Below are 24259 nucleotides of genomic sequence, written 5' to 3'. Positions count from 1 at the left end.
TGAACTTGATTTTTCACGTTTCGTATCCGATTGACCTCATTCTTGATGTCACAGTGTAACATGGCAGTTGACTTCATTGATGTCGTAGTTTCAGTTGAGCTCCTTTATGATGTCATAGTATCACGTCACTTTACCAACAGAGGCCACTAAGCTTCACTTTAGTAAATGAAGTCAGAATACTTTGTCATTTTAGGTCATTTTCGATGTCATAGTGCACCATGCATCAAAGTTGACGTAAAACAGTGTATAGTAAACTATGATGTCAGAAATGAGGTAAAATGGCACACAGTTTACTTCGACTACAAAAGTTGGGTAAAATGTTGCATATTATAGTAGGACTTTGAAATGAGGTCATATGGAGGCATTAGTCCTTTCTGTCAATTAACTATCACATAAAGGCCACAATAGCCAAAAAACCTTAAAGAGGTAAAATATGACATAGTGTACTATGACGACAAAAATGAAGTCAAATGTTGTAACGCACACAGTTTACGCATACTATGACGTCGGAGTGTCAGAGTATGTATGATTTTAGTTTCTCCAGAATGATCAGACTCTCATTGTTTAACGATCAGACAGATCAAGTCTTTTGTTTCTCAGATTTAGTGACGATTGCTTCACTGCACAGCCTTCCTGTTTCAGCTTCAGCAACTTTAAAGTAGAAAACAGCAGAACTTTTTCTCAGGACGCATAAAATGAGACGAGGATCTCTGCAACATTTTAATTGAACACACATGAAAATTCTGACAGTTTCAGGTCAAACTGTAAGTGACACAATGCACAAGAAAATTGGCACCAACGACGTACGAGTTTGGACTGGACACACTAAGCAAGAGAAAGAACCGTGAAATGTTCCAGAGTCCTCTGAGTCAAGATTTACATTTACAACTGTAGAAAAAAGCCTAAAGCAACAGTTTCACAAGAAGTTCTGAGCAATAACAAGCAGTTCATCAGCACTTTTATGTACAGTTCATCTGATATCGAACAGTGAATTGGAGCCAGAAGCAGAACGAGGCGACTGAGGAACCACAAGGCCACAACACCAAGCTGCTCAACAGAAACTGTGCTTTTCTTTACTCCCACATTCACTAAAAGCTGTGTACAAAAAGACACAATGTCCTCAAAATGCTCCACTCTCTTTTATTCCCACCAAAATAAAAGCTCCATGTGTAATAAAGTTCAGTCTGAACTTGTAACCAAACAGCTGTCAAAATCAAAATACCAACACAAAGCTGACATTACAGCAGCAATATGTGGAACTCCAGCAAGTTATCAGCATGAAAACATAACAATGAAAAACTCTTCATTCTTTAAATAAAACATTTTCATTAATAATGGAATACGTTTCTATTTTTACCAAGATCAATTTTTTTATATAAATCAGAAACAATGAAAAATGTTACTTTTGATAAAACAGATTTTGTCGTTAATAGTTTCACTAGAAAAAAAGATTTCAAAATAAGGCCATGAAACCAAAACCCTTTTAGTTTCTGAAGCTGAAAACTGCAATGATGACAGAAGTTGAGCTTTTATTTTGACAACACCGTGCACTTCCTGAATGCAGAGCAATAGTTTGGGTTCAGTGAGACATTCTCTAAAGTCATGGAGATCCAGAGCGATTCAACCTTCAAGGCATAAAATCAGAAAAGGATGAAAAACCAAAACTTGATATGGAAAAAACAGCAGACGCTTCACAGAACGGCCACTGGGGGCGCCAAACAGTCCTGAATTTGACTCACCAGGTCTTTATAACAACTCCAAAAATAATTTAGTTTTTCTATATTCAGAGTTTAAAAATAAGTTTTCCAGTATGTTTTGAGAATTAAAATAAACAGATATTTGATGATTCCAGATTTACAGATACAATGAGTAACATTTACTGCCACCTAGTGTTAAAGACGAGAACGACATGATTAGCTTTGATCCCAGAGACGTTTTCATCAAACTGACTGCTTTCATCTTTACCACCTTAAGCCTCCTGGTTTAAGGTGGGAAAAATGTTTTAGGTCTTTTCTTCTGAAACATTTTGAATTTTAGATTTAGAGAAAACAAACATCTGGGATTATTTAATCCAGACCCACCAATGATGAGCTACTTAGTGTTAAATTGATTTTTGGAGCATTGAGTTTAATCTCTTAACCTGCCTGAAGCTGACTGGATTTATTCTGGTGCATCGTTTCTATCCATGGGAGCTGCAGGGTCAAAGGTCAGGCAGAAAGAAGGAGGAGGTTCAGCCAGCAGCTGATTTCCAGCTGCGGTTCTGATCAGATGTTTGAGCCTTTGTCTCCGGACCGGATCTGCTGCCTAGAATTTCCCAGAATTCCCTTTTCCTGAAGCCCTTGTGCTCCGGTTCTGATGAAACGTCGCTGCTGCTGCTGAAGCTTTTCTTCACTTTGAAGCAAAGCGACGGAAACGCAGCGATCGCTCCGAAGGCTCCTTCTTCCCTTGGCCTCAGTGCAAAGTTAAACTGCGGCATTCCCAGTGCTCCCAGACATGTGAACAACCTGGCCGTCCTCTTCCTGTGTTGGGGGTTCTGCAGCGCTAGGATCAGTTCTAATGGCAGTGTCCAATCAGCATCCTGCTAGCTGCCAGTGGCTAGCTGCTAACCGCCAGCGCTGACTGAGGCAGAAACTAAATGTGACAAAGCAAAGGAAGTCGGTGCGCAGGCTTCCAGCAAATCCTGAGATAAAAAAACGACATCAAATGGAAAACTGCTGACTCAGACCCCCAGAGGTCAGAGGTCAGAGATCCTGCATCATGGCGGGTTGCTGGAAACAACCTGAATGGTTCTGCTCAGTCAGTGAAAATTCCTTAAGGCAGAACTCCATCAAACGCCAGGACACCGAGTCAACTAAAAGCCTGGGTCAAAGGTCACTCTGTCATGTTCTGGTTTTGATGATGAAGCGGGTCATTTTCTACAGAGAATGGATGCCTGAAGCGCCGTCACCCCTTCGCCGCCTGCAAGACAACGAGCAGCGCAGAGGACAACCTGGTCACACGCCGCTGCTGCCAGTTAGCATGCTAACCACCGACCGGATCTGCTGGGAACGTCAAGATCCGACACTCAGCTGGAAAAATCCAGGATTCAACCAACTGGTCGGTATCCAAACCACACCACTAAAGAAAACAGGAACCAACCAAACATTCAATCAACTAAGCAGTAACTCTGAATAACTTCCTAGACCAGTGGACTTTACTGGTTCTGATGGCTCGAAACCAGCTGCAGGAACTGATCTGCAGCTGGTTCTGAGCCCAGTTCTGATTGTATCCAGTTCTGAATCAGCTGGTACCTGAACCAGCCGGAGGTTACCTGGACTCGCATCTCATTATGTCTTGCTGGAGTTTTCATAGATGACATCAGATGTGATGGACTGTTGCTTCTTCTTCTGCCACATCAGGAGGACGCACTGATGGATGAAGACGTACTGCTCCTGCACACACACACACACACACACACACACACACACACACACACACACACACACACACACACACACAGACACACACACACACAGACACACACACACACACACAGACACACACACAGACACACACACACACACACAGACACACACACACACACACACACACACACACACACACACACAGACACACACAGACACACACAGTCTGAGTCGTGGCAGAAGGTGTGTGTGTCTGTGTGTGTGTCTGTGTGTGTGTGTCTGTGTGTGTGTCTGTGTGTGTGTGTGTGTGTGTCTGTGTCTGTGTGTGTGTCTGTGTGTGTGTGTCTGTGTGTGTGTCTGTGTGTGTGTGTGTGTGTGTGTCTGTGTGTGTCTGTGTGTGTGTGTGTGTGTGTGTGTGTCTGTGTGTCTGTGTGTGTGTGTGTGTGTGTGTGTGTCTGTGTGTGTGTGTCTGTGTGTGTGTGTGTGTGTGTGTCTGTGTGTGTCTGTGTGTGTGTGTGTGTGTGTGTGTGTCTGTGTGTGTGTGTGTGTGTGTGTCTGTGTCTGTGTGTGTGTGTGTGTGTGTGTGTGTGTGTGTGTGTGTGTGTGTGTCGTGCTGAAGCCCGGACTCGGCTGACCTCGGTCTGGACCATGGACAGCCGGTGGGACCTCATGTCCGACACCATGCCCAGGATGTCCACGAACTCGTGTTCCCTGATGTGCTGCATCAGGCGGTCCAGGGCCATGAAGGTTCCGGTTCTGCCCACGCCGGCGCTGAAACAGAAACATCTGGGTTCTAATGGGTCGCCAGCAGAACCAACGAGCTCCAGCTCTAAACATTTCTTGGTCTCTAATATGCCTGGTTCTGCGAGGTCACCTGACGGATTATATGACACCAGAACCAGAACCGGACCTGCAGTGGACGACTATGGGGTCTTTGGTCCTGTTGGCCTGCTGCCGGACGATGTGGACGAACTGCAGGATGCTCTCGATGGCGTTGACCGTGGGAACGCCGTGATCCGGCCACGAGGTGTAGTTCAGGTGGAGGACGTCCAGGGTCTCGTCCGCCTGCAGAGGGCAGCAGAGAGTCATGGCGGTTCTGATCGGACCTTTAAAGCCACGTCTTCAGGAGAAGAAGACTCACATAGCCAAGTCGAAACTTCCTGATGATCCACTCCGGAGAGCCTTCCTCAGAAAGCATCTCCACGCTGATGTCGCCGTACATGACCGGCTCGTCTGTGAACGGCCAGTAGTGGTCGCACTTCACCTGCAAAACGCAAAACTTCAGCCGGGACGATACAACCACCGGCCAGCAGGGGGCAGACTCCAGCCCGTATCTGACTGTAGATACTGGTAGGAACAGCGCCACCTAGTGGTGACCAGATGTGTTTCTAATAAACAGGACTGTTGTATGATGTGAATTTGCACCGGACCGGACCGGACCGGACCAGCTGCTCACCCTGCGGCGCTCGTTGCATTGCGTCAGCATGACGATGATGGGCGACTTCTGCTGCAGAACCATCTTCCAGAAATCGTTGCGCGTCTCCGGCAGTGGCCCCTGGGTGGCGATGTACTCCTTGGAATGTCGGTATCCCTGAAACCGAAACCGGATCAGAGGAGCAGAATCAAGAGCAGCACACTCAGCTCCGATATTTCATGCTCAGAATGTCAGGAAGGTCAAACTGCTCTTGAGATCCCGACGCTTTCAGAACCAGGACCTGGACGACTGAATCAGGATCCAACGTCAGTTTTGGATTTTTGTCATAATCAGAAACTTCAGCCGTTATTTCAAACCAGCTGAGAGAATCATTTCTGTTACTTCCTGTTTCTATCTGCAATCCCAAACAACTTCTGCTTTTGTTTTATGACTTAAACAAACAGAACGCCAATAAATCTGCTTTTTTACACCTTTATGACATCAGGAGAATAAAGACTTCCTGTCCAAACAGGAAGAACAGAATTTAAACTTTTTGATGCCCTAAAGAGCCATAAATGGGTTTTATGAACCAGTTCTCTGGGATTCTTGGTCCGGTCGGAACCGTATGGACCCTTCAGGACTTCAGACTCCTGCTGGACCTGGACCAGGACCAGGACCAGGACCAGGACCAGGACCAGGACCTGGACCTGGACCAGGACCAGGACTGGACCAGGCCCTGGACCTGGACCAGGACCAGGACCAGGACCAGGACCTGGACCAGGACCAGGACCTGGACCTGGACCTGGACCAGGACCAGGACCTGGACCAGGACCAGGACCAGGACCTGGACCAGGACCAGGACCTGGACCAGGACCAGGACTGGACCAGGACCAGGACCAGGACCAGGACCTGGACCAGGACCAGGACTGGACCAAGACCTGGACCAGGACTGGACCAGGACCTGGACCAGGACCAGGACCAGGACCTGGACCTGGACCAGGACCAGGACCAGGACCTGGACCAGGACCAGGACCAGGACTGGACCAGGACCTGGACCAAGACCTGGACCAGGACCTGGACCTGGACCAGGACCAGGACCAGGACTGGACCAGGACCTGGACCAGGACCTGGACCTGGACCAGGACCAGGACCAGGACCAGGACCAGGACCTGGACCAGGACCAGGACCAGGACCAGGACCAGGACCGGACCAGGACCTGGACCAGGACCAGGACTGGACCAGGACCAGGACCAGGACCAGGACTGGACCAGGACCTGGACCAGGACCAGGACTGGACCAGGACCAGGACCAGGTCCAGGACCAGGACTGGACCAGGACTGGACCAGGACCAGGACTGGACCAGGACCAGGACCAGGACCAGGACCAGGACCTGGACCAGGACCAGGACTGGACCAAGACCTGGACCAGGACTGGACCAGGACCTGGACCAGGACCAGGACCAGGACCTGGACCTGGACCAGGACCAGGACCAGGACCTGGACCAGGACCAGGACCAGGACTGGACCAGGACCTGGACCAAGACCTGGACCAGGACCTGGACCTGGACCAGGACCAGGACCAGGACTGGACCAGGACCTGGACCAGGACCTGGACCTGGACCAGGACCAGGACCAGGACCAGGACCAGGACCAGGACCTGGACCAGGACCAGGACCAGGACCAGGACCAGGACCGGACCAGGACCTGGACCAGGACCAGGACTGGACCAGGACCAGGACCAGGACCAGGACTGGACCAGGACCTGGACCAGGACCAGGACTGGACCAGGACCAGGACCAGGTCCAGGACCAGGACTGGACCAGGACTGGACCAGGACCAGGACTGGACCTGGACCAGGACCAGGACCAGGACCTGGACCAGGACCAGGACCTGTTTAGAGTTTTATTTGAAATGTAATATGTTTCAATGTTTTGTTAATAAAGCTCTTTGATGTCTTGCTGCTGAAATGCTCTATACAAATAAATTTGATTTGATTAAATATGAAGGTTTCTGCATTTGGGCCGAGGCGGGCCGAGCCGTGGTGTTCTGGAACTTGTTGACGGGTCGTGGGAGAGGAAGCGGCGCCGGCGGTGACTCACGGGGATGTAGTTGGCGTTGATGTAATCAGAACCTTCGTCGTTGTGCATGGAGACCAGCTTGACCCGACTGAAGTCATCTGAGGGGAGGGCAGTTAGTCAGGAGATGAGCTTCAGACCCAGACAGAGTTCAGCAGAACTCTGTCTGGGTCTGGAACCGGGTTCAGACCGGGTCCGGACTCACAGGGCAGGATGTTGGTGTATCGGTTCTTGGGCCTGTTGACCGGCAGGTCGGCGGCATCGTGGGTCAGATCCAGGCCGACGCTCTTCAGCTCCTGGAAAACATGCAGATTTCAGTACTGATGGAGAACCGGCCGGTTTCTAAACCCATCCGGGTCGGCAGCCCGGCGGTTCCCCTGGAGGACAGCATGTCTCCGAGTCGTACCTCGAACTGCAGGGAGAACTTGTAGGCGGAGTCTTTGCTCATGTCCTTGAAGTAGGCCTCGAAGTCGTCCAGCTGCACCGGGCTGCAAACACAAACCAAGTCAGACGGTTCTGAGAAGTTTGGTTCTGGTCCAAACCGCAACCCAGAGGAAGTCAGTAATCCTAATCTAATCTTCATCCTGTCGGTTCTTGCTGGAGCTCAGGGTTCAGAGTCTGGCTCCCCAGGTCCAAAACCCAGCCTCCTCTTCCCAAACCAGAACCTCCCAACAGAACCATAATGACCCAAAGGTGCAACTCAATGACTGCAGCATTTGAGTTGAGCGGCGCCACTCAGACCGCCAAACATCAAAACGGCTGACAGCCAATGAAAACCCAGAGCAGGATCAGAACAGTCGAAAGGTTCTAATCCAGAATGTTCTGTTTAAGGTTCTGTTGTGTCTGGGATGAAGCAGTCTGGACTTCCAGAACCGCAGCAGAAAAATGTTCTGCTGCCTCATCAGAACCAGCAGGTTGCAGAAACAGGATTTTCCTGTCTGGCTCCTGATTGGTCCAGATATCTTCAGCTGTCCAATGGAGCGCGGTCTCTGCCGAGGACACGCCTCCAAGCCCACAGCATGATACCACCTCTACCACCACATGGTGAAGGACGAAGGTTCTGGTGCAGAACCTTTGGAGCGGATCGGTCCAGCTGCTGGTTCCGGATGTTCTGCTCTCCAGAAGGAGGAACGTCAGACTGGATCAACTTTCTGTTTTTGTTCCCAAAACTGGAGATCAAGAACCTCTCCGACCCGCCATGGCACCGATTCTGGACCCGATACGGATTAACGACACTTTCCTGTTTCTGAGATCAGTCTGGGTCGCAGGAGTGACGGATTATCTCCCAGATTAGATGGGATGAGTGAAGGACAGATGGAGGAGCAGGTTAAAGGTCAGGGTTAAAGGGTTAAAGGTCAGGGTGGAGCTGATGGCTGAAGCTGGACAAACAATCAGAGTCTGAAGCTTCAGGACTCGGTTACCTGGTCAGCTTCCGTTTCTTTAACGCCGTTTTGCTCCTAAAAACACAAAGAGCGTGAAATCCAAACATCATCATCATCATCATCAGCAGCAGCAGCAGCAGCAGCAGCAGCAGCAGCAGCAGCAGCAGCAGCAGCTCAGGACTGTCTGTGCAGCAGCACTGCCCCCTGCTGGCGCTATATTTTGGTTTATTCTGTTTCAGCTGTGGAACCAGAATTTACTGGACTTTCATCATCAGAACGTTAGAGTCCAGTGAGGCGGTTCTGATCCGTTTCCATGCTTTCCTTTGACCTGTGGAATCGGCAGCTGCACAGACGAGTCCTGTGGGTTATTGGAGGTTTAAGCCCGCATTTCTTCTAATATTATTTTACTATTCATGAGGTTCTTTTTCTTATAACTCGATATTTTCTTCAAACAAAAATATCTAATTACAAAATTTTGATAAATTTATAGTTAAAATGCTCTTATAATTTACTAATAGAGTATTATATTCTCCATTGACAATAATAAAAATCTCAGTATAAAAAATTTTAAACAATAAAATTGTAAAAAAAAAATTATGTTTTATTTTTCCAACGTTCATCCCACAGTTTTCCAACTGTGGGATGAACTATTAGAGGAAATACGGTAGAAACACAGGCAGGAAGTCTGTGGCTGCAAGTTTCCATCTGTCTGCTTCCACATCACAAAAATCTTTCATTTGTACTGAAAAGTTGAATTTGGGAACAGATTTGTTTTTATTTGACTTTTAGAAACACAATTTTAAAGTTATACCTTCTAGATGCATTTTAGTTCCTACAAAAGTTTTACCATCACGGAAACAAGTGGGTTAAATGTTTCATCAGAGCAAAAGATGAGGAAATAACCATTTCTTTTATGAAGAAATGTTTTTTTCAGCCACAGGCTTCCAGAAACCTTTCAGAGAAGAAGCCAAACCGGAGATCAACACCGTGCACCCAAACCCATTACCTGCCTGGAACCCATGACTCTAACCATTCATGCTTTTACTTTGAAATGCCTCTGAATTCACAGGAAACCAGGATCATGCATATCTACAGAGCCTGAGCTCCCGAGTGACTGACGGCATGCGGCGAAGCGGAGTCGGCATCATGCTGCGGACGTCCACGTTGTTGGAGCTAACAGAGGAGCTAACGCAGGAGCTAACAGAGGAGCTAACGCAGGAGCTAACAGAGGAGCTAACCCAGAAGCTAACAGAGGAGCTAACGCATAAGCTAACGCAGGAGCTAACAGAGGAGCTAACCGAGAAGCTAACAGAGGAGCTAACGCAGAAGCTAACACAGAAGCTGATGCAGGAGCTAACAGAGGATCTAACAGAGGAGCTAACGCAGGAGCTAACAGAAGAGCTAACGCAGGAGCTAACAGAGGAGCTAACGCAGAAGCTAACAGAGGAGCTAACGCAGGAGCTAACAGAGGAGCTAACGCGGGAGCTAACAGAGGAGCTAACGCAGAAGCTAACAGAGGAGCTAACGTAGGAGCTAACAGAGGAGCTAACCCAGAAGTTAACAGAGGAGCTAACGCAGAAGCTAACACAGAAGCTAATGCAGGAGCTAACAGAGGATCTAACAGAGGAGCTAACGCAGAAGCTAACAGAGGAGCTAACGCAGGGAGCTAACAGAAGAGCTAACGCAGGAGCTAACAGAGGAGCTAACGCAGAAGCTAACAGAGGAGCTAACGCAGGAGCTAACAGAGGAGCTAACGCGGGAGCTAACAGAGGAGCTAACGCAGAAGCTAACAGAGGAGCTAACGTAGGAGCTAACAGAAGCTAACAGAGGAGCTAACGCAGAAGTTAACAGAGGAACAGAGACGCTGCAGTCTGGTGTGTCTGAACATCCACTGAAACATCAGGATTTACGTCACACTTTCAGTAGTTCACACTGAGAAAACGATCCAACAGGAACGTCATGACGACGTTTCTGGTCTTAAAAAGGCCAAATGAAGGAATTCAAGCAGCAAATAATGATAAAACTTCAGGCTATTTGTCAAATTTTTCTATTGAAAAATCTGTTGAAACCGGTCAAAACATCTAAATTATATAAAAAAGTTTATTTTTATTTGTGGAAAACTGATGAGCAGAGAAAACTAAAGTCCTCCCACTCTATGGTTTCCATGAAGCAAAAGCAAACATTAAAAACGTGTTTGAGGACCAAGAATGCGGCCCTGAGGAACACCATTTCCTCAGTTCAGAGATTTCTAGGTGAGGAGTCAGGAAAACCCAGAGTTCCTGGTTCAGAGCCCTGAGGGACTCCAAGAGTCTGGAAGAATGAACACACATCAGACTGATCTGTGCGTCTCTGAGTTCAAACTGTGACCGACGGACTGGCGGTGAACATGCCCCAAAGTGCAGCAGGCGCTTACTTACCACGGATTAATATAAAAAGCCAAAAGATAGTCAGTCCAAAGGCAGGATGGCAGGAGGGTAAGGAAGGCAAAGAGGCTTCTTCGCCTGAAGGTTCAAATAAACAGACACAAAAAGAGAAAATAAAGAGAACAGACACCAGGGGGCGACAGGGAGAGGACAAAACATGGAGCTCCGTTAGTAAAGAGGCTTCATTAGTGCAGAGTTAAAGCATGGCGCTGCCACCGCCGGCTCCGCCCACAACGCCGCCGTGACGGTTCTGATGAGCTCAGCACGGGGGGAGGGGCGTCATAAAGCAGCAGAGGCAGACTGGGAGTGGAACCGTCAACCAGAACCAGAAAACAAATCAGCATTACTGTGGAACAGTTCAAGTAAATATTGGTCAGCTCTCTGGTACAGATTCGATGGGACCCATCCGGTCCTCGGCTGGTTCTGGCTGAAATCATCTTCATCCTCCTCTTCCTCACAGAAACACAGCTGCCCTTCACAATAAGAGCCCGACACACTGATGAAATGTTTAGTGACGGGGTTCTGCCTTTACTGATCGTCTTTCAGCTCTTATATTAACCACCAGAACCAGAACCAGAACCTTCAGCCACAGCGCCGACTCAGAGGCTTTTATTTTGAAAGGATGACTGATGGACGGCTCTCATTTCTGTTTTTAGAACAACTGGGTCTTAAAGCAACAGATTAGACCTGAGCCTTCATCTTCAACAAACAGGGTTTGTCATCATCATCATCATCATCATCATCACCTTAAAGGGCCACACACAACATTAAAGCTGCAAGTTCACATCCTAATCTGCCTCATCAATCTGTCCGTCCACTCGGCTGCTTCCTGCTTCCTACTTCCTGTGTGCAGCTGTGAAATGAGGAAGTGATGCTGCGGCGGCCCGTCGCCAACGGCAACCCAACCACCTGCAGCAGCAGAATAAGAAGAGGAGCGTACCAGTTGTAGGGAAGCTTCCCATCTCGCTCAAACGAGGCGAAGTTAACGAAGGTCTCGGCGCCGCAGTTCCTGCAACACGAAGCGACAGGATCAGACAGGAAGTCACGGAAAAACAGGAAGTCAGCAGGAAGTGAAGAATAACGGAAAATCAGCCTCTATCTGCTTGATTCAAACCACTCACGTTACGCAACGCAATTATTCTCACTTCGTGTTATTTTTTCACTAAACGAGGAAGTTAAAAAATGACACGAAACAAAAGACAAAAAATAAAAACCCAAAACAGAAACTAAAATAAAACGAAATATAAAACGCCAAAAATAAAACTAAAGACAAACAAAATCTTTACTAGCCTGAAGAGATTTAAAACTAAACCTGAGTGAAAAAAGTCAAAATAAAGACAAATCACAACAAAACAAATGATCATTTAATTAAATCATCCGGTTTGAACTGAATTTATTACTAATCCAGTGCCGTCTAATAAAATGCAGCATTGGCCACAAACATTTAATAAAGTCAGGAAAATAAATAAAATGCTCAAATTCACGAGAACAAACCTAAAAAAAGACGACAGCTTTGCTGTTTATGTTTTAAATCTGGAAAACTTGGAAAAGGTTTTGGTTTAAATTCAATAGCTTCATTCAAATATTGAGTTCATAATTGATTTAGCAGACAAAAATAAAAGTGTTGCTGTAATTATTAAAAAGGAAAATATTAGCAGAAGATCCTTTCCAGTTTAGACACCAGATGGTCTTCAGATTATTATTATTAATATTTTTATTATTGTAATTCGGTTGGTATTTTAATAAATCCTGTTTTTCCTTCTGTTTTCTGAACATTTCAAGATTTTAATCTGAGTTCAGATCAGGAAGCTCTTCGGCTCTCAGGACCAACCGGTCTGGTTCAGCCTCACCTGGTCATCTGCAGGTGTTTCTTGCGGAGGACAAGCAGGAAGAGAACGAGGAGACTGATGAGCAGGACGCTCAGGACGGCCAGCGCCGAGATGGCCGCCACGCTCGGGTTCATCTCTTTGGCTGCACACACACACACACACACACACACACACACACACACACACACACACACACACACACACACACACACACACACGCTCCATTACAACATCAGGAGGCGGAGCCTACTCTCAACACCTGCTCAACACCTTCACAATAAAAGCCTCCTGCTGCCTTTAATGAGGCGGATTTAAATAAAAGCAGGAATAATTGAGATCAGGTCATTAATCACACAGGAAGTCCAGCAGGAAGTGAGTTTAATGTCAGGGAAGACATGATCACCACTTATTTAAATTCTAGTTCTGCAAACTGAAGATGACAGGAAGTCTTTATTTATAACTTCCTGTTTAAATGTAATTCCCTTAAAGATGTTTCAGTTCAGTTGGTTAATCTGCAGCAGGTCGATGAAAATCATCTCAACATGATAAAAACTCAAATCTTAAATTCAAAGCAGAAGTTGGTCTTAAAAACGTCTCACATTTTATGGTGGCAGCACATTTTCATCTTGAGTTTATTTTTCTAGCAGGATTTTGGTTTAAGGCACAAACATCTCAAAGCGGCTGATGCTAACGCTAACTAGCTGCTAATATACCCGACTAGCTAGTTTTATTGGGGAAGAGTAAATTTATCATTGGTCGTTGGGCGATGACTGAGTCGACCTGCATTCATTGTGAGGAACGAAGTTCAGCAACTTTCCAGTATTGAACTTGTTTTAATAACGCAGGAAGAACATTTCATTTGTTTTGGTCTTAAAAAACCTTAAGTTTGAGCTGGTGAGCCAGAACCTCTGAGACCAGAACCAGAACCACTGGAGTGAGACTCAGCCATCAGAGGGAAGCAGAATAAAAAGCCCGCCACACTTTTCAGATTTTTCCACTACTTTGTGTCGATCTGGCTAAAACATGTTTAAGGTTTCCACGGCGCCCCCTACCTGCGGTGGTGACAGTGATGCGGGCCGGCCGGCTGGCTGAGCTGTAGCTGAAGCTCGTCACGCTGCAGTTGTAGCTGGACGACGGAACCAGACCCGAAACGGTCAGAACCTGAGCGGTGGAGGTGATGGGCTCTCCGGCCTGCAGGGGGAGCCACACGTCAGAACAGAACCACAACACGTTCATCTGAGCATGCTCAGTGTGAGCCTTCTGACTGAACTGGTTCTGATCCGATCAATGTTCTGGTCCAGAGAGCTGGACAGGTCAGAACCACAGAGATCCTGCTGACAACTGATCTAGGTTCTGCTTTGATCCGTCCAGTTCACCAGGAAGTTCTGGAGAACCTTCAGCTTCTGGAACAGAACCAGGTCAGGCAGTCGGACTCCATCATCTGGTTCCAGAACACATTAGAAACTCTTGGAGGTAATTTCAGAACCAGAATCAGAACCTGAGGATTACTGTGGTTCTGATTATTCTGGACCAAATGGGCCGAGGTGAAGCGGTTCTGGATCAGGAGCGTCAGAACTTTTTACTAAATTCTGATGGAAACAGGAAAACAATAAATAAATCTGAACGAATTGATTCAGTTCTACAATTTTCACCATAAAAAAGAAGAAAACGAAAAAAAATTGAAATGCAATAGAAATCGGGTCGGATCAGAACCAGATTTATCATTCTGTGGGGAAATTTGATGAGAAATAAAGAAAATCAGTAAAAACAAAAAAATATTGATAAAATTTCTTCCCTGTTTTAACGCTCAGCTTCTCTTTCTGCTGGTTCTGGTTCTGGGTGCACTTGGGAGCAGAACCCCTCCCGTTTCTGAACCCAGACTCGTGTGAGGCGGGCTTACCTTCAGCTCCTTGCTGGCCCAGTTGGGTCGGCACAGAACCTGGTAGTAGTCCACCACGCCGTCCTCGCTCCACAGCAGCGTGACAGACGAGTGTGTGGCGTTGACGGCCAGCAACAGGCGGGGAGGGGCTGGCTCTGCGGGACAAACATTCCATCAGCTGGGCTGAACCGGGCTGAACCGGACCGTCGCCACTTCCTCCAAGTGGCGCCACTTAAAGACGCCATAAGAGGAAGTGGACCCGGCCAGTTTCTGTTTCGCTTTCACCGACGAGTCCGAATCGGCGGCGCTGGACGGGCAGAACCCAGCAGAACCTCTGAACTAAAAAAACTGAAACTAACACATTTCATCCTGAGCCAGAGATGACCTACTTCCTGTTTGGTTATGGACCCGTCAGGATGGACGAAGCCGCGCTCACGTCCTCTGCCTCTCGCTGTCACACACGGTAGTGGCAGCACCATGCTGTGGGCTGAAACGTGAAGCAGCACCAAAAGCTGGACTGAGACGTTTGGGCTCTTCAGCCAATCAGGACGGGCGTGGTCCAGATCCTGCTCATTCACTGTTTGAGGGGGTGTATGTATAATTCTGACCCCCAGAGGAAATCCTGAATAAAGTTAGGAATGTTCTGGACAGTCGCGAGTCGCCATCTTTAGGTCCACTGCTGGTCCTGTCATGCAGTTCTCTGGCGCCCCTAGCGGCAGACAGCAGAACTACAACAACAAACCTGCCTCAGATTCACATTGATTCCTGATTCCTTGTGGAGTTTCAAACATTTCCTCAGAAAACGTTCAGAAGATCAGATTTAGGACTTTCTGAAATAAAACGGAAGATTTACAGCATCGTTCTCCGTCTGGATGAAAGTCCTGAAGTGATTCTTTAACATTTTTAAGAAATTACTAAAACTAACAAGGAATTTCTAATTTACTAAATAAAATATTCCAATCTTGTGTTTAAATGGTTTGAAGATTATGTGCAACAATAATTAACATCCATAACATTTAACTTAAACAATATTACGTTTTACTTATAACTTTATTATGACTGAGTTTTACGTTTATTCCCGCCGTCCAGATCCGTTCGGAGGATCTGAATCTGGCCGACACAATCAAGCCTTCTGCAGTGCGTGTGTGTTCTGGTCTGGTTCTGACCCAGTTTGATGATGTTGGGAACAGATGTGTTCCTGCTGCGCTCCGTGCACGCCGTCACCGTCAGGTTGTAGATGTCTCCCGGCGGCAGCGGCAGGCTGGCCCGCATGGCGTTCCGGGTCACCTGGGGAACAGAACCGACTCAGACTGAGGCTACGGCCCGAGCCGCCCCGTCAGAACCAGAATCGGGTTCCTTACGTCTACAGAGTATCTCCTCTGCGGCCCCTTCTTGCCCACGGCCTCCACCTGCCAGTGCAGCATCCTGGAGTGGCTCAGGTCGATGAAGAGCTCGCCGTAGGTCCACCGGACCACCAGAACCCCCTGGGAGTAATCCACCGACGAGATGTGGGGCGCCTCTGGAGCTGGGAACAGGCCCGTTTAGACAGAACCTCCAACTGGACCAGAACAGTGGTTCTGGATCCAACAGCTTGGTCCCGGTCCCGGTTCCGGCCCGTACCTGTAACAAAGCTGACCGTAGAGCCGTCGCAGCAGGTGAGCGGCGGGTCGCCCCAGGTTACCATGGAAACCCTGAAGTTGTAGTACCAGGCGGGCAGCAGGTCGGTGACCCTCTGGGGACAAACAGAACCAGAACCGAGTCAGCCGCCGCCAGCGGCACAAAGCACCGACCCTCCGTAGACGGCGGTTACCACGGTGGCGATGACGGAGGCGGTGGCGGCGATCTCGTAGTAGGTGGTCCACTCGGACGCCAACGTGACGGGGTTGAAGAAGAAGGTCTGCAGGACGTACTTCCTGAAGGCCACGTGGTACGGCCGCTGCCAGCTGAGGACCACCGCCGTGGGGCCCAGAGGGTACACCGCCAGCTCCCGCACGCCTGTGGGCTCTGAGCCAAACGCACCCGCTCAGTCAGACAGGCTCCGCCCACACAGGAAACGGCCCGGCTCCGCCCGCCAGGAAGTAGGAGGGAAACTCACCGATGTCGATGATGACCGGTTCGGACGGCGGGCTGGTCAGAGGGCCGTTGGTGTGGTAGACGACCACGCGGTATTGGGCGCCGGGCGTCAGGTTGCTGATGATGTCACTGGTCGAGTTCTCCTGTGAAAACAGAAAAGTCCAGTAACTGTGAGGCCAACGGGCTTCAGGAGATACGGGCAACCGGACGAGGCGGTTCTGTGAGTGGGTTTGGGCCGGCGGTACCTCGCTGCAGTAGCTGTTCTCCATCCTCTGGCTCAGGCTGGGCTTCAGGCAGGTGGTGGACACCACCGACACCAGGCTGCCGTTGTGGCTCTGAGCGGACGGAGCCCAGGAAACGGCGGCGGTGCTGGGGTCCAGCAGCCTGACGCTGACGCCCTGAGGACGCTCACGCAGCTCCTCCAACAGCTCGCCGCTGGGACCTGGATGAATTCACATGGACCCATCAAGACCAGAACCACACTGGATCCAAACAGAACTTTTAACACCCTGAACAAATCAATGGCGATCCAGGAGGATCGCTGAGTCCACACGTCTGCTGAAAGTTGTGAAAATTAAACAAAAAGGTTTCAGCAGCCATATTGTTTCTGGGTGGTTTCCGGACCTGCCGGTTCTCCGGAGACTCACTGAGGTAGAAGGTGAAGCCGGTGTCGGCGCTGCTCTCCCGGGCCTCACAGTCTCCCAGACGAACTCAGTGTGGTGACCTGGACTCGGTACGTTCCCGGCTCTGTCAGCTCCGTAAAGAACTCGTGCGTGTTCTCGTCCACAGTCGCCATCTCTGTGGAGTTCCCTGGAGACCAGACCAGTAGGTCAGAGAAACTGGAACAACTGGTCCATCACAGGTCTCACATGGCGGGCCGGTCAGAGAACCCGTCGCTCAGGAGACGGACCGGTCCACCTTGTTAGCGGACCCTGCTGCTGCTCACCTTCTCTGTAGATGTAGACGTTGAAGCCGTCGTAGGAGGTCGGAGGTCGTGGGGGCAGCCAGCGCAGCTCCAGCAGGACGGGGGGAAGCCTGGTGGGCAGAACCGGAACCTCGGCGGGCCCGGCCATGGCCGACCCCGGCTCGTTGGAGTCCTCGTACTCCGACACCACGGCGTTGATGAATTCCTCGTCTCTGTCGGCGGGGGAGATCTCCGTGGGGTCCAGCCAGTAGCTCTGAAGCTCCGCCTCCTCTGCGCGGCTGCCATTGTTAACGGCAGCGCTCTCCGTCACGTTCTGCGTACCGTTGAAGGAAACCCGAGGAGTCGCTTCCTCCTCTTCGAAGACGACGTCCTCCTCAGGCTGCGTCGCCGCCCCCTGCATCAGCGGGACGTCCCGCACCCGGCGGACCGTTCGCCGTCCGGCCACCACCTCATGGCCCCCCGCTGCGGCCCGGCGGCTCAGAGACAGCACCCTGTGGGAGACGTTGAGGGGCGGGAAGGGCACTGGGGGGGACAGGAGATCTGAGGATCTATTGACATCATCATCATCATCATCATCATCATCATCATCATCATCACAGAGCAACAGGACTTCAACTGTCTGGAAGCACAGGTGGACTCTGATAAACTGTTTAGAAACAGCCTGGAAACAGCCTGGCAGTCTGGACACAGCCTGGAAACAGCCTGGCGGTCTGGACACAGCCTGGAAACAGCCTGGCGGTCTGGACACAGCCTGGAAACAGCCTGGCGGTCTGGACACAGCCTGGAAACAGCCTGGCGGTCTGGACAGTGCAATCACTGACCTCTTAAATCTTCAGTTGTTTCATCTGAAAGTTTCTTTCAGAGCTGCATCCGCCTGCAGGAGTAAAGCATCTCACCTCTCATCAGGATCTTTGTTCAACAGTAGGAAACAGCATTACATCACAGCAACCAGGACCAGATCAGAACCAGATCAGAACCAGATCAGAACCAGATCAGAACCAGATCAGAACCAGGACTGGGACCAGACTTCCTCAGGGGATCCTCATGTAGTTTCTGGTCTGGGTTCAGGTATATCTATGTTTTCCAGGTGTTCTCCAGGTGTTCTCCAGGTGTTCTCCAGGTGTTTTCCAGGTGTTCTCCAGGTGTTTTCCAGGTGTTCTCCAGGTGTTCTCCAGGTGTTTTCCAGGTGTTCTCCAGGTGTTTTCCAGGTGTTCTCCAGGTGTTTTCCAGGTGTTCTCCAGGTGTTCTCCAGGTGTTTTCCAGGTGTTCTCCAGGTGTTCTCCAGGTGTTTTCCAGGTGTTCTCCAGGTGTTTTCCAGGTGTTCTCCAGGTGTTTTCCAGGTGTTCTCCAGGTGTTTTCCAGGTGTTCTCCAGGTGTTTTCCAGGTGTTCTCCAGGTGTTTTCCAGGTGTTTTCCAGGTGTATCTACTCTGTGTTGCTCACCTGTGCGGTGGTGCAGCGGGCTGTGTGTGACGTCGCTGTGGCTGGTCAGCGCCGTCTGCAGCGCCGTCGCCTCGGAGATGAGCTGGAAGGTGATGTTCCGGTAGCACACGCCCGGCAGCCAGTGCTTGAACACCGTCTTCCCTTTGTAGAAATCTGGAGACGAACAGAAGAGACGACCTGGAGAAATTCTTCTGGAATCAGGAATAATCTGGAGGGGAAACTGGGATCATCCAGTCGGTGGGAAAATGTTCCTACCAAGTGGATGATGAAGAACTGGGAATCTAGGAAACATCGCCGTCTGAGTTTATGTCTGCAGTTCCTCAGAGGTGACTGTTGGACTCTAACATGTCATCTTATTGGCTGGGATTGCACTGACACCATCAGGTCAGGCGAGGAACTACAGCCTGGTGTTGATGTTTCCAAGCAGACGGCGTTTCATCAGGTTTCAGTTTTCCTCACCTTTATAGAGCATGGAGCGGCGCTCCAGGCCCTCTGTGTAGCTGATGTTGACCCGGCTGAACACGGTTCTGATCGGTGGGTCAATGTCGAACACAACGCCCGTTTCTGGAGCCTCTCTGTAGTCTGAGATGTACGCTGCACGGACAGGAAGTGGCTCTGAGGAAACAAGAAGATGGAATCATGAACTGTTTTCTGAGGAATTCAAACAAATTTTAAATAAAGAAAATAAAAATTCCAGATGAAAGTCTTTTCCGCTCCACTTCTAGCAATACACAGTGATAATATTTGAAGGTCTGGTCATATTTCATAAGCAGGAGCAGCTATAATGCTCCTTACTTGTGAGAACAGGAACGCTCTTCATGGGTCGGGACCAGCTCTGTCCCAGTTTGACCAGTAGCCCCACCGTGTAGCAGAGGCCGTGGAACGACGCGTTGAACAGCAGCGGCTCTCTGGTATTGATGAATGGAACCAGAACCAGCCGAGGTTCTCCTGAGATCTGCACCGCGTACGCTGTGACGTTGTCCTGAAGGTCGCCACGCTCCAGCGCCGCCACAATCAGTCCCTCCTGATTGGTGGACACCTGAAACGCAGAGGAAACCTGGAAAACACAGCCGCGTGTCATCAACTGACAGGAAGTTCAACCAGGTTCAAACAGGAAGGCAGAAAAACGATAGAACCTCACGATCCATCAGCCTCTCTGGAGCACAAAACAACAGTAACCAGGAGCGAGCCCTGAGGAACTCCACTCAGAAGGTGAAACGCCGTCACCAAAAACTTCTGATCCGGTTCTTGTTGTCCAGTTTTCCTTCCTGTGATGGTTTAAAATGGCCGAATCACTTTCCTGGTTTCACCCAACAATTCTTTGACTGGCGTTTTCTGTGTCTGAACTGATTCCTTTCTGGAACTGGTTCCTCAAACATTTGATTCATTGAACAAGTGCCTGACTTTTTAACCACTTTAACTTTTGACCCGCTATAAAAACTCAGTGAAAATTTAAACGAGTTTTGTGTCAACATCAAACAATCTGCTATGTTTCAGACCATCAGTTGGATGAGAAGACGAATCAGAAACCCCGGTCCGGTGGGTCGGGTCGGTCGTCTCTCCCGGTCCGGTGGGTCCGATTGCCTCTGAGCCCGACCTTCAGGTTCATTCAATGTCCCATCAGGATCCGGATTGTTGCTCCCACCGAGACGAACCCTCCGGATATAAAAACACGGCGACATTCACAGACCAGCAGTAGAACCGCAGCTGGGATCCGGTCCGACCGGTTCCACCCAACACCCAGTCATCTGAACAGATTCTTCTGTCTGAACAGATTCTTCAGTCTGAACAGATTCTTCTGTCTGAACAGATTCTTCTGTCTGAACAGATTCTTCTGTCTGAACAGATTCTTCAGTCTGAACAGATTCTTCAGTCTGAACAGATTCTTCAGTCTGAACAGATTCTTCTGTCTGAACAGATTCTTCAGTCTGAACAGATTCTTCTGTCTGAACAGATTCTTCTGTCTGAACAGATTCTTCAGTCTGAACAGATTCTTCAGTCTGAACAGATTCTTCAGTCTGAACAGATTCTTCTGTCTGAACAGATTCTTCAGTCTGAACAGATTCTTCAGTCTGAACAGATTCTTCTGTCTGAACAGATTCTTCAGTCTGAACAGATTCTTCTGTCTGAACAGATTCTTCTGTCTGAACAGATTCTTCCGTCTGAACAGATTCTTCAGTCTGAACAGATTCTTCTGTCTGAACAGATTCTTCTGTCTGAACAGATTCTTCTGTCTGAACAGATTCTTCAGTCTGAACAGATTCTTCTGTCTGAACAGATTCTTCTGTCTGAACAGATTCTTCTGTCTGAACAGATTCTTCAGTCTGAACAGATTCTTCTGTCTGAACAGATTCTTCTGTCTCAACAGATTCTTCAGTCTGAACAGATTCTTCAGTCTGAACAGATTCTTCAGTCTGAACAGATTCTTCAGTCTGAACAGATTCTTCAGTCTGAACAGATTCTTCTGTCTGAACAGATTCTTCAGTCTGAACAGATTCTTCAGTCTGAACAGATTCTTCTGTCTGAACAGATTCTTCTGTCTCAACAGATTCTTCAGTCTGAACAGATTCTTCTGTCTGAACAGATTCTTCTGTCTGAACAGATTCTTCAGTCTGAACAGATTCCTGATCGTTTTCATTCCCAAACTGAAAACCGGACAGTTCTACTGTTGGTTTCAGATCTCATCATTGAACAGTTCTGCTGAAACCGTCCAGACCCGGACCCTCAGATAACGAACTGGACCAGAGTTGCTTCTAACAAAAGTGATGAAACATTTCTGCAGGTTCTGACCTGGTTTCCTGGATCTCTCTGGGTTTTACTGGTCTTACTGGGACCAGCATGTGACCCAGCAGAACCGCAGCTGGTTTCCCTGAACAATGTCTGATTGCTGCCTCCGGCCTGAAAGAACCGGGTTCTGATCCGGTTCCGGTTCTGGTCTGCAGGAAACGTGCCTGTTCAGAACTGCTGGCCGTTGCCATGGCAACAGGGGGGTCATTATGTCTGGTCCCAGGGTCACCATGGCAACACAGTCGGAGCTGAAAGCTGATCGGGTCCAACAGAACCGGTACAGAACTGGTTCTGTTGGTCCATCCTTTGAACAGAAAGTGGAGAACAGTTCTGCTCTCTGATTGGTCACAGCCATTGGTCTGACTGGAGGGGTCAAAGGTCAGCCCCTCCCACCAGCTGCCAACATTGTGATGTAAACACGATGGGGGAGAAAAAACTTGGTACCAGGAGGACAGGAGGTGCAAACGGACCCACCGGACCCGACTTCATGTGACTGCATGAAGCTTTCAGAACCAGAACCACCAGCTGGAGTTCTCCTTCCTTCTCCAGCAAAGGTCCAATTGATGGGATGCAACAGAACCCAGATGGTTTCCTCTGACCCGGTTCTGAGACCCGCCACCATTCAGAACCAGGGAGATCCGTTTCCTGGCAGTAGTCTGAATATACTCTGATTAACCTGGTTCTGACCCAATTCTGACCCAATCCGTGAGCATCTCAGCAGCCTGGTTCAGAGGAGCAGAACCAGGCTGACCCCAAGAACAGAACCACGTGGACCCGTCCGGATTTGGGTTGGTTTTGCTCCAGAGACCCTCCTGAAGGTCCAGAACCGCAGCAGAACCAGGCCTGCGCCCCCTGCTGGACAGATCGGATTGGTTTAGACTCCAGGATCAGAGAAACGGACCAGAACCAACAGGAAGTTTATTCAATAAACATTGATCCGGTTTTCTCCAATCGAGACCAAAATAATCAAACTTTCTTTTATCGATTTGAATTTATGAAAACCATAATCGCCTCATTGAAACAGTTTGGACTCCACTGGCCTACAGGCCTGAAGCGGACCCGGTCATTTCGGGTCGGTTCTCCTCCACGCCCCCAGCACTCTGACACCCTGAGCAAAGAGCCGGATCAGCCATTACTACAACCGAACCGTCCTCAGGTGTATCACTCAGAACCAAACCGGGTCTGACCCGAAAAAAACCAGATCCAGACTCCAGCTGAGCTACAGGAAGTCCAGACGGGTTCGGTTCTGGAAGAGGTCCGATGGGTCAGCCAACCGACCCAACGATTCTGTTACAGAACCGGAAATATGAAACCGGACCATCGGATAGAGAGCCTGGGGTACGTCTGCAGATTACCATCAGAACCAGAACCAGTTCCAGTCTCACCATCAACCAACAGCAGAAGAATCTGGAGCCGGAACAGAGAGGCTGTGTGTGTGTCTTTGTGTTTCTGTGTGTGTGTGTCTTTGTGTTTCTGTGTGTGTGTGTCTTTGTGTTTCTGTGTGTGTGTGTCTTTGTGTTTCTGTGTGTGTGTGTCTTTGTGTTTCTGTGTGTGTGTGTCTTTGTGTGTGTCTCTTTGTGTTTCTGTGTGTGTGTGTCTTTGTGTGTGTCTGTGTTTCTGTGTGTGTGTGTGAGAGAGCCTCAGTGATGCTGACAGACATCCCTCCTCAGTCAGGCTGCAGCCGACTGACCCACTTTCTGCGGGACAACGAGCTGCTTGCTGCCCGTCCGGGACCATCCCCCCCCTCCCCCCCTCACCTCACGCAGACACACGCACGCGCTCAAAACGCACGTTTCATTCAGCCCCGTCGCCTCCAATGAGGCCGGTTCTGAACAAAGCCCCCGAACCGCGCGGTCCGTTCGGGGCCTGACCCACCTGGACCGAGCCGAGCAGCAGGACGGCGAGCAGCGGCGGGGGCAGCATGCTGGCTGCCGGCTCTGAGCGCTCTCAGCCCGGCCTGGAGCCTCCCGCTCCTCTGCGCATCCAAACAATGGCGCTGTTTCTGCCGCAGCGGCCGACGCTCCGCGACGCTTTGCACAGATTCGATCTGCGGGAGATTTCCGCTGCGCGCTTCTAACTGCGCATCCTCATCCGAACCGGACCTACTGAGAGCCAGGGGAAGCGGGCCGGGCTGCGGGGTCCATGTCGCGGCCCGGAGACGAGCAGGAGGTTGGAGTCGGTCAGCCGGGATGAAGCTGCTGCTGCGCGGCGTCGCCCCGCCCTGCGCTGCGCTGCGCGGAGATCCGGAGGCTGCACGGAGACGCGCTCCTCCTCCTCTTCATCAGACACACGAACCACTGACAGGGAAACATGTTCTGACCCAGTTTCTGGCTCGGAACCAACTCGACTGCACAATGCTGAGAGAACCGAGGTTCTCACACTTTAGAACGTTCTGCACATCAGGAGCCGTTTGCTGCAGATTAACACAAATAATGGATTTTTATTGAGTCTGACACAGCAGGAAAAAAGTCCATCAGTAATTTACAAATGTCACCGCTTCAAACTAAATGCTTAACATTTAGCTTGAAAGCTAAATATTTAGTTTGGAAGCTATTTGTTATCGATAGTGACCGACCCTATTTAGCATTAGCCTGCTAACAAAACATTCCACTTGTTAGCTAACTGTTT

General features: G+C 49.5%; 1 protein-coding gene across 1 annotated transcript; it reads right to left on the bottom strand.

Annotated features, from left to right (window-relative positions):
- Positions 1 to 707: 707 nt before the first annotated feature.
- ptpro (protein tyrosine phosphatase receptor type O) lies at positions 708 to 23944 on the bottom strand. Its single transcript, XM_055020746.1, is given in 28 exon segments — positions 708 to 2958; positions 3311 to 3431; positions 4040 to 4175; positions 4315 to 4469; positions 4546 to 4668; positions 4861 to 4995; positions 6917 to 6993; positions 7098 to 7188; positions 7299 to 7380; positions 8314 to 8349; positions 10692 to 10775; positions 11638 to 11706; positions 12548 to 12668; positions 13579 to 13717; positions 14427 to 14560; positions 15572 to 15692; positions 15767 to 15930; positions 16026 to 16137; positions 16216 to 16409; positions 16501 to 16621; positions 16724 to 16920; positions 17126 to 17180; positions 17182 to 17288; positions 17425 to 17925; positions 18845 to 18997; positions 19304 to 19459; positions 19640 to 19883; positions 23507 to 23944. Coding segments are annotated over 27 exon segments (3660 nt in total). The 5' UTR covers positions 23555 to 23944; the 3' UTR covers positions 708 to 2958; positions 3311 to 3326.
- Between the last annotated feature and the right edge of the window lie 315 nt (positions 23945 to 24259).

The sequence above is a fragment of the Poeciliopsis prolifica genome, unplaced genomic scaffold (genome assembly GCF_027474105.1).
Source record: "Poeciliopsis prolifica strain line A6 unplaced genomic scaffold, Auburn_PproV2 SCAFFOLD070, whole genome shotgun sequence".
Classification (NCBI taxonomy): domain Eukaryota; kingdom Metazoa; phylum Chordata; class Actinopteri; order Cyprinodontiformes; family Poeciliidae; genus Poeciliopsis; species Poeciliopsis prolifica.
The sequence above is the reverse complement of the archived record's forward strand: the minus strand, read 5'-3'. Positions and strand labels throughout refer to the sequence as shown.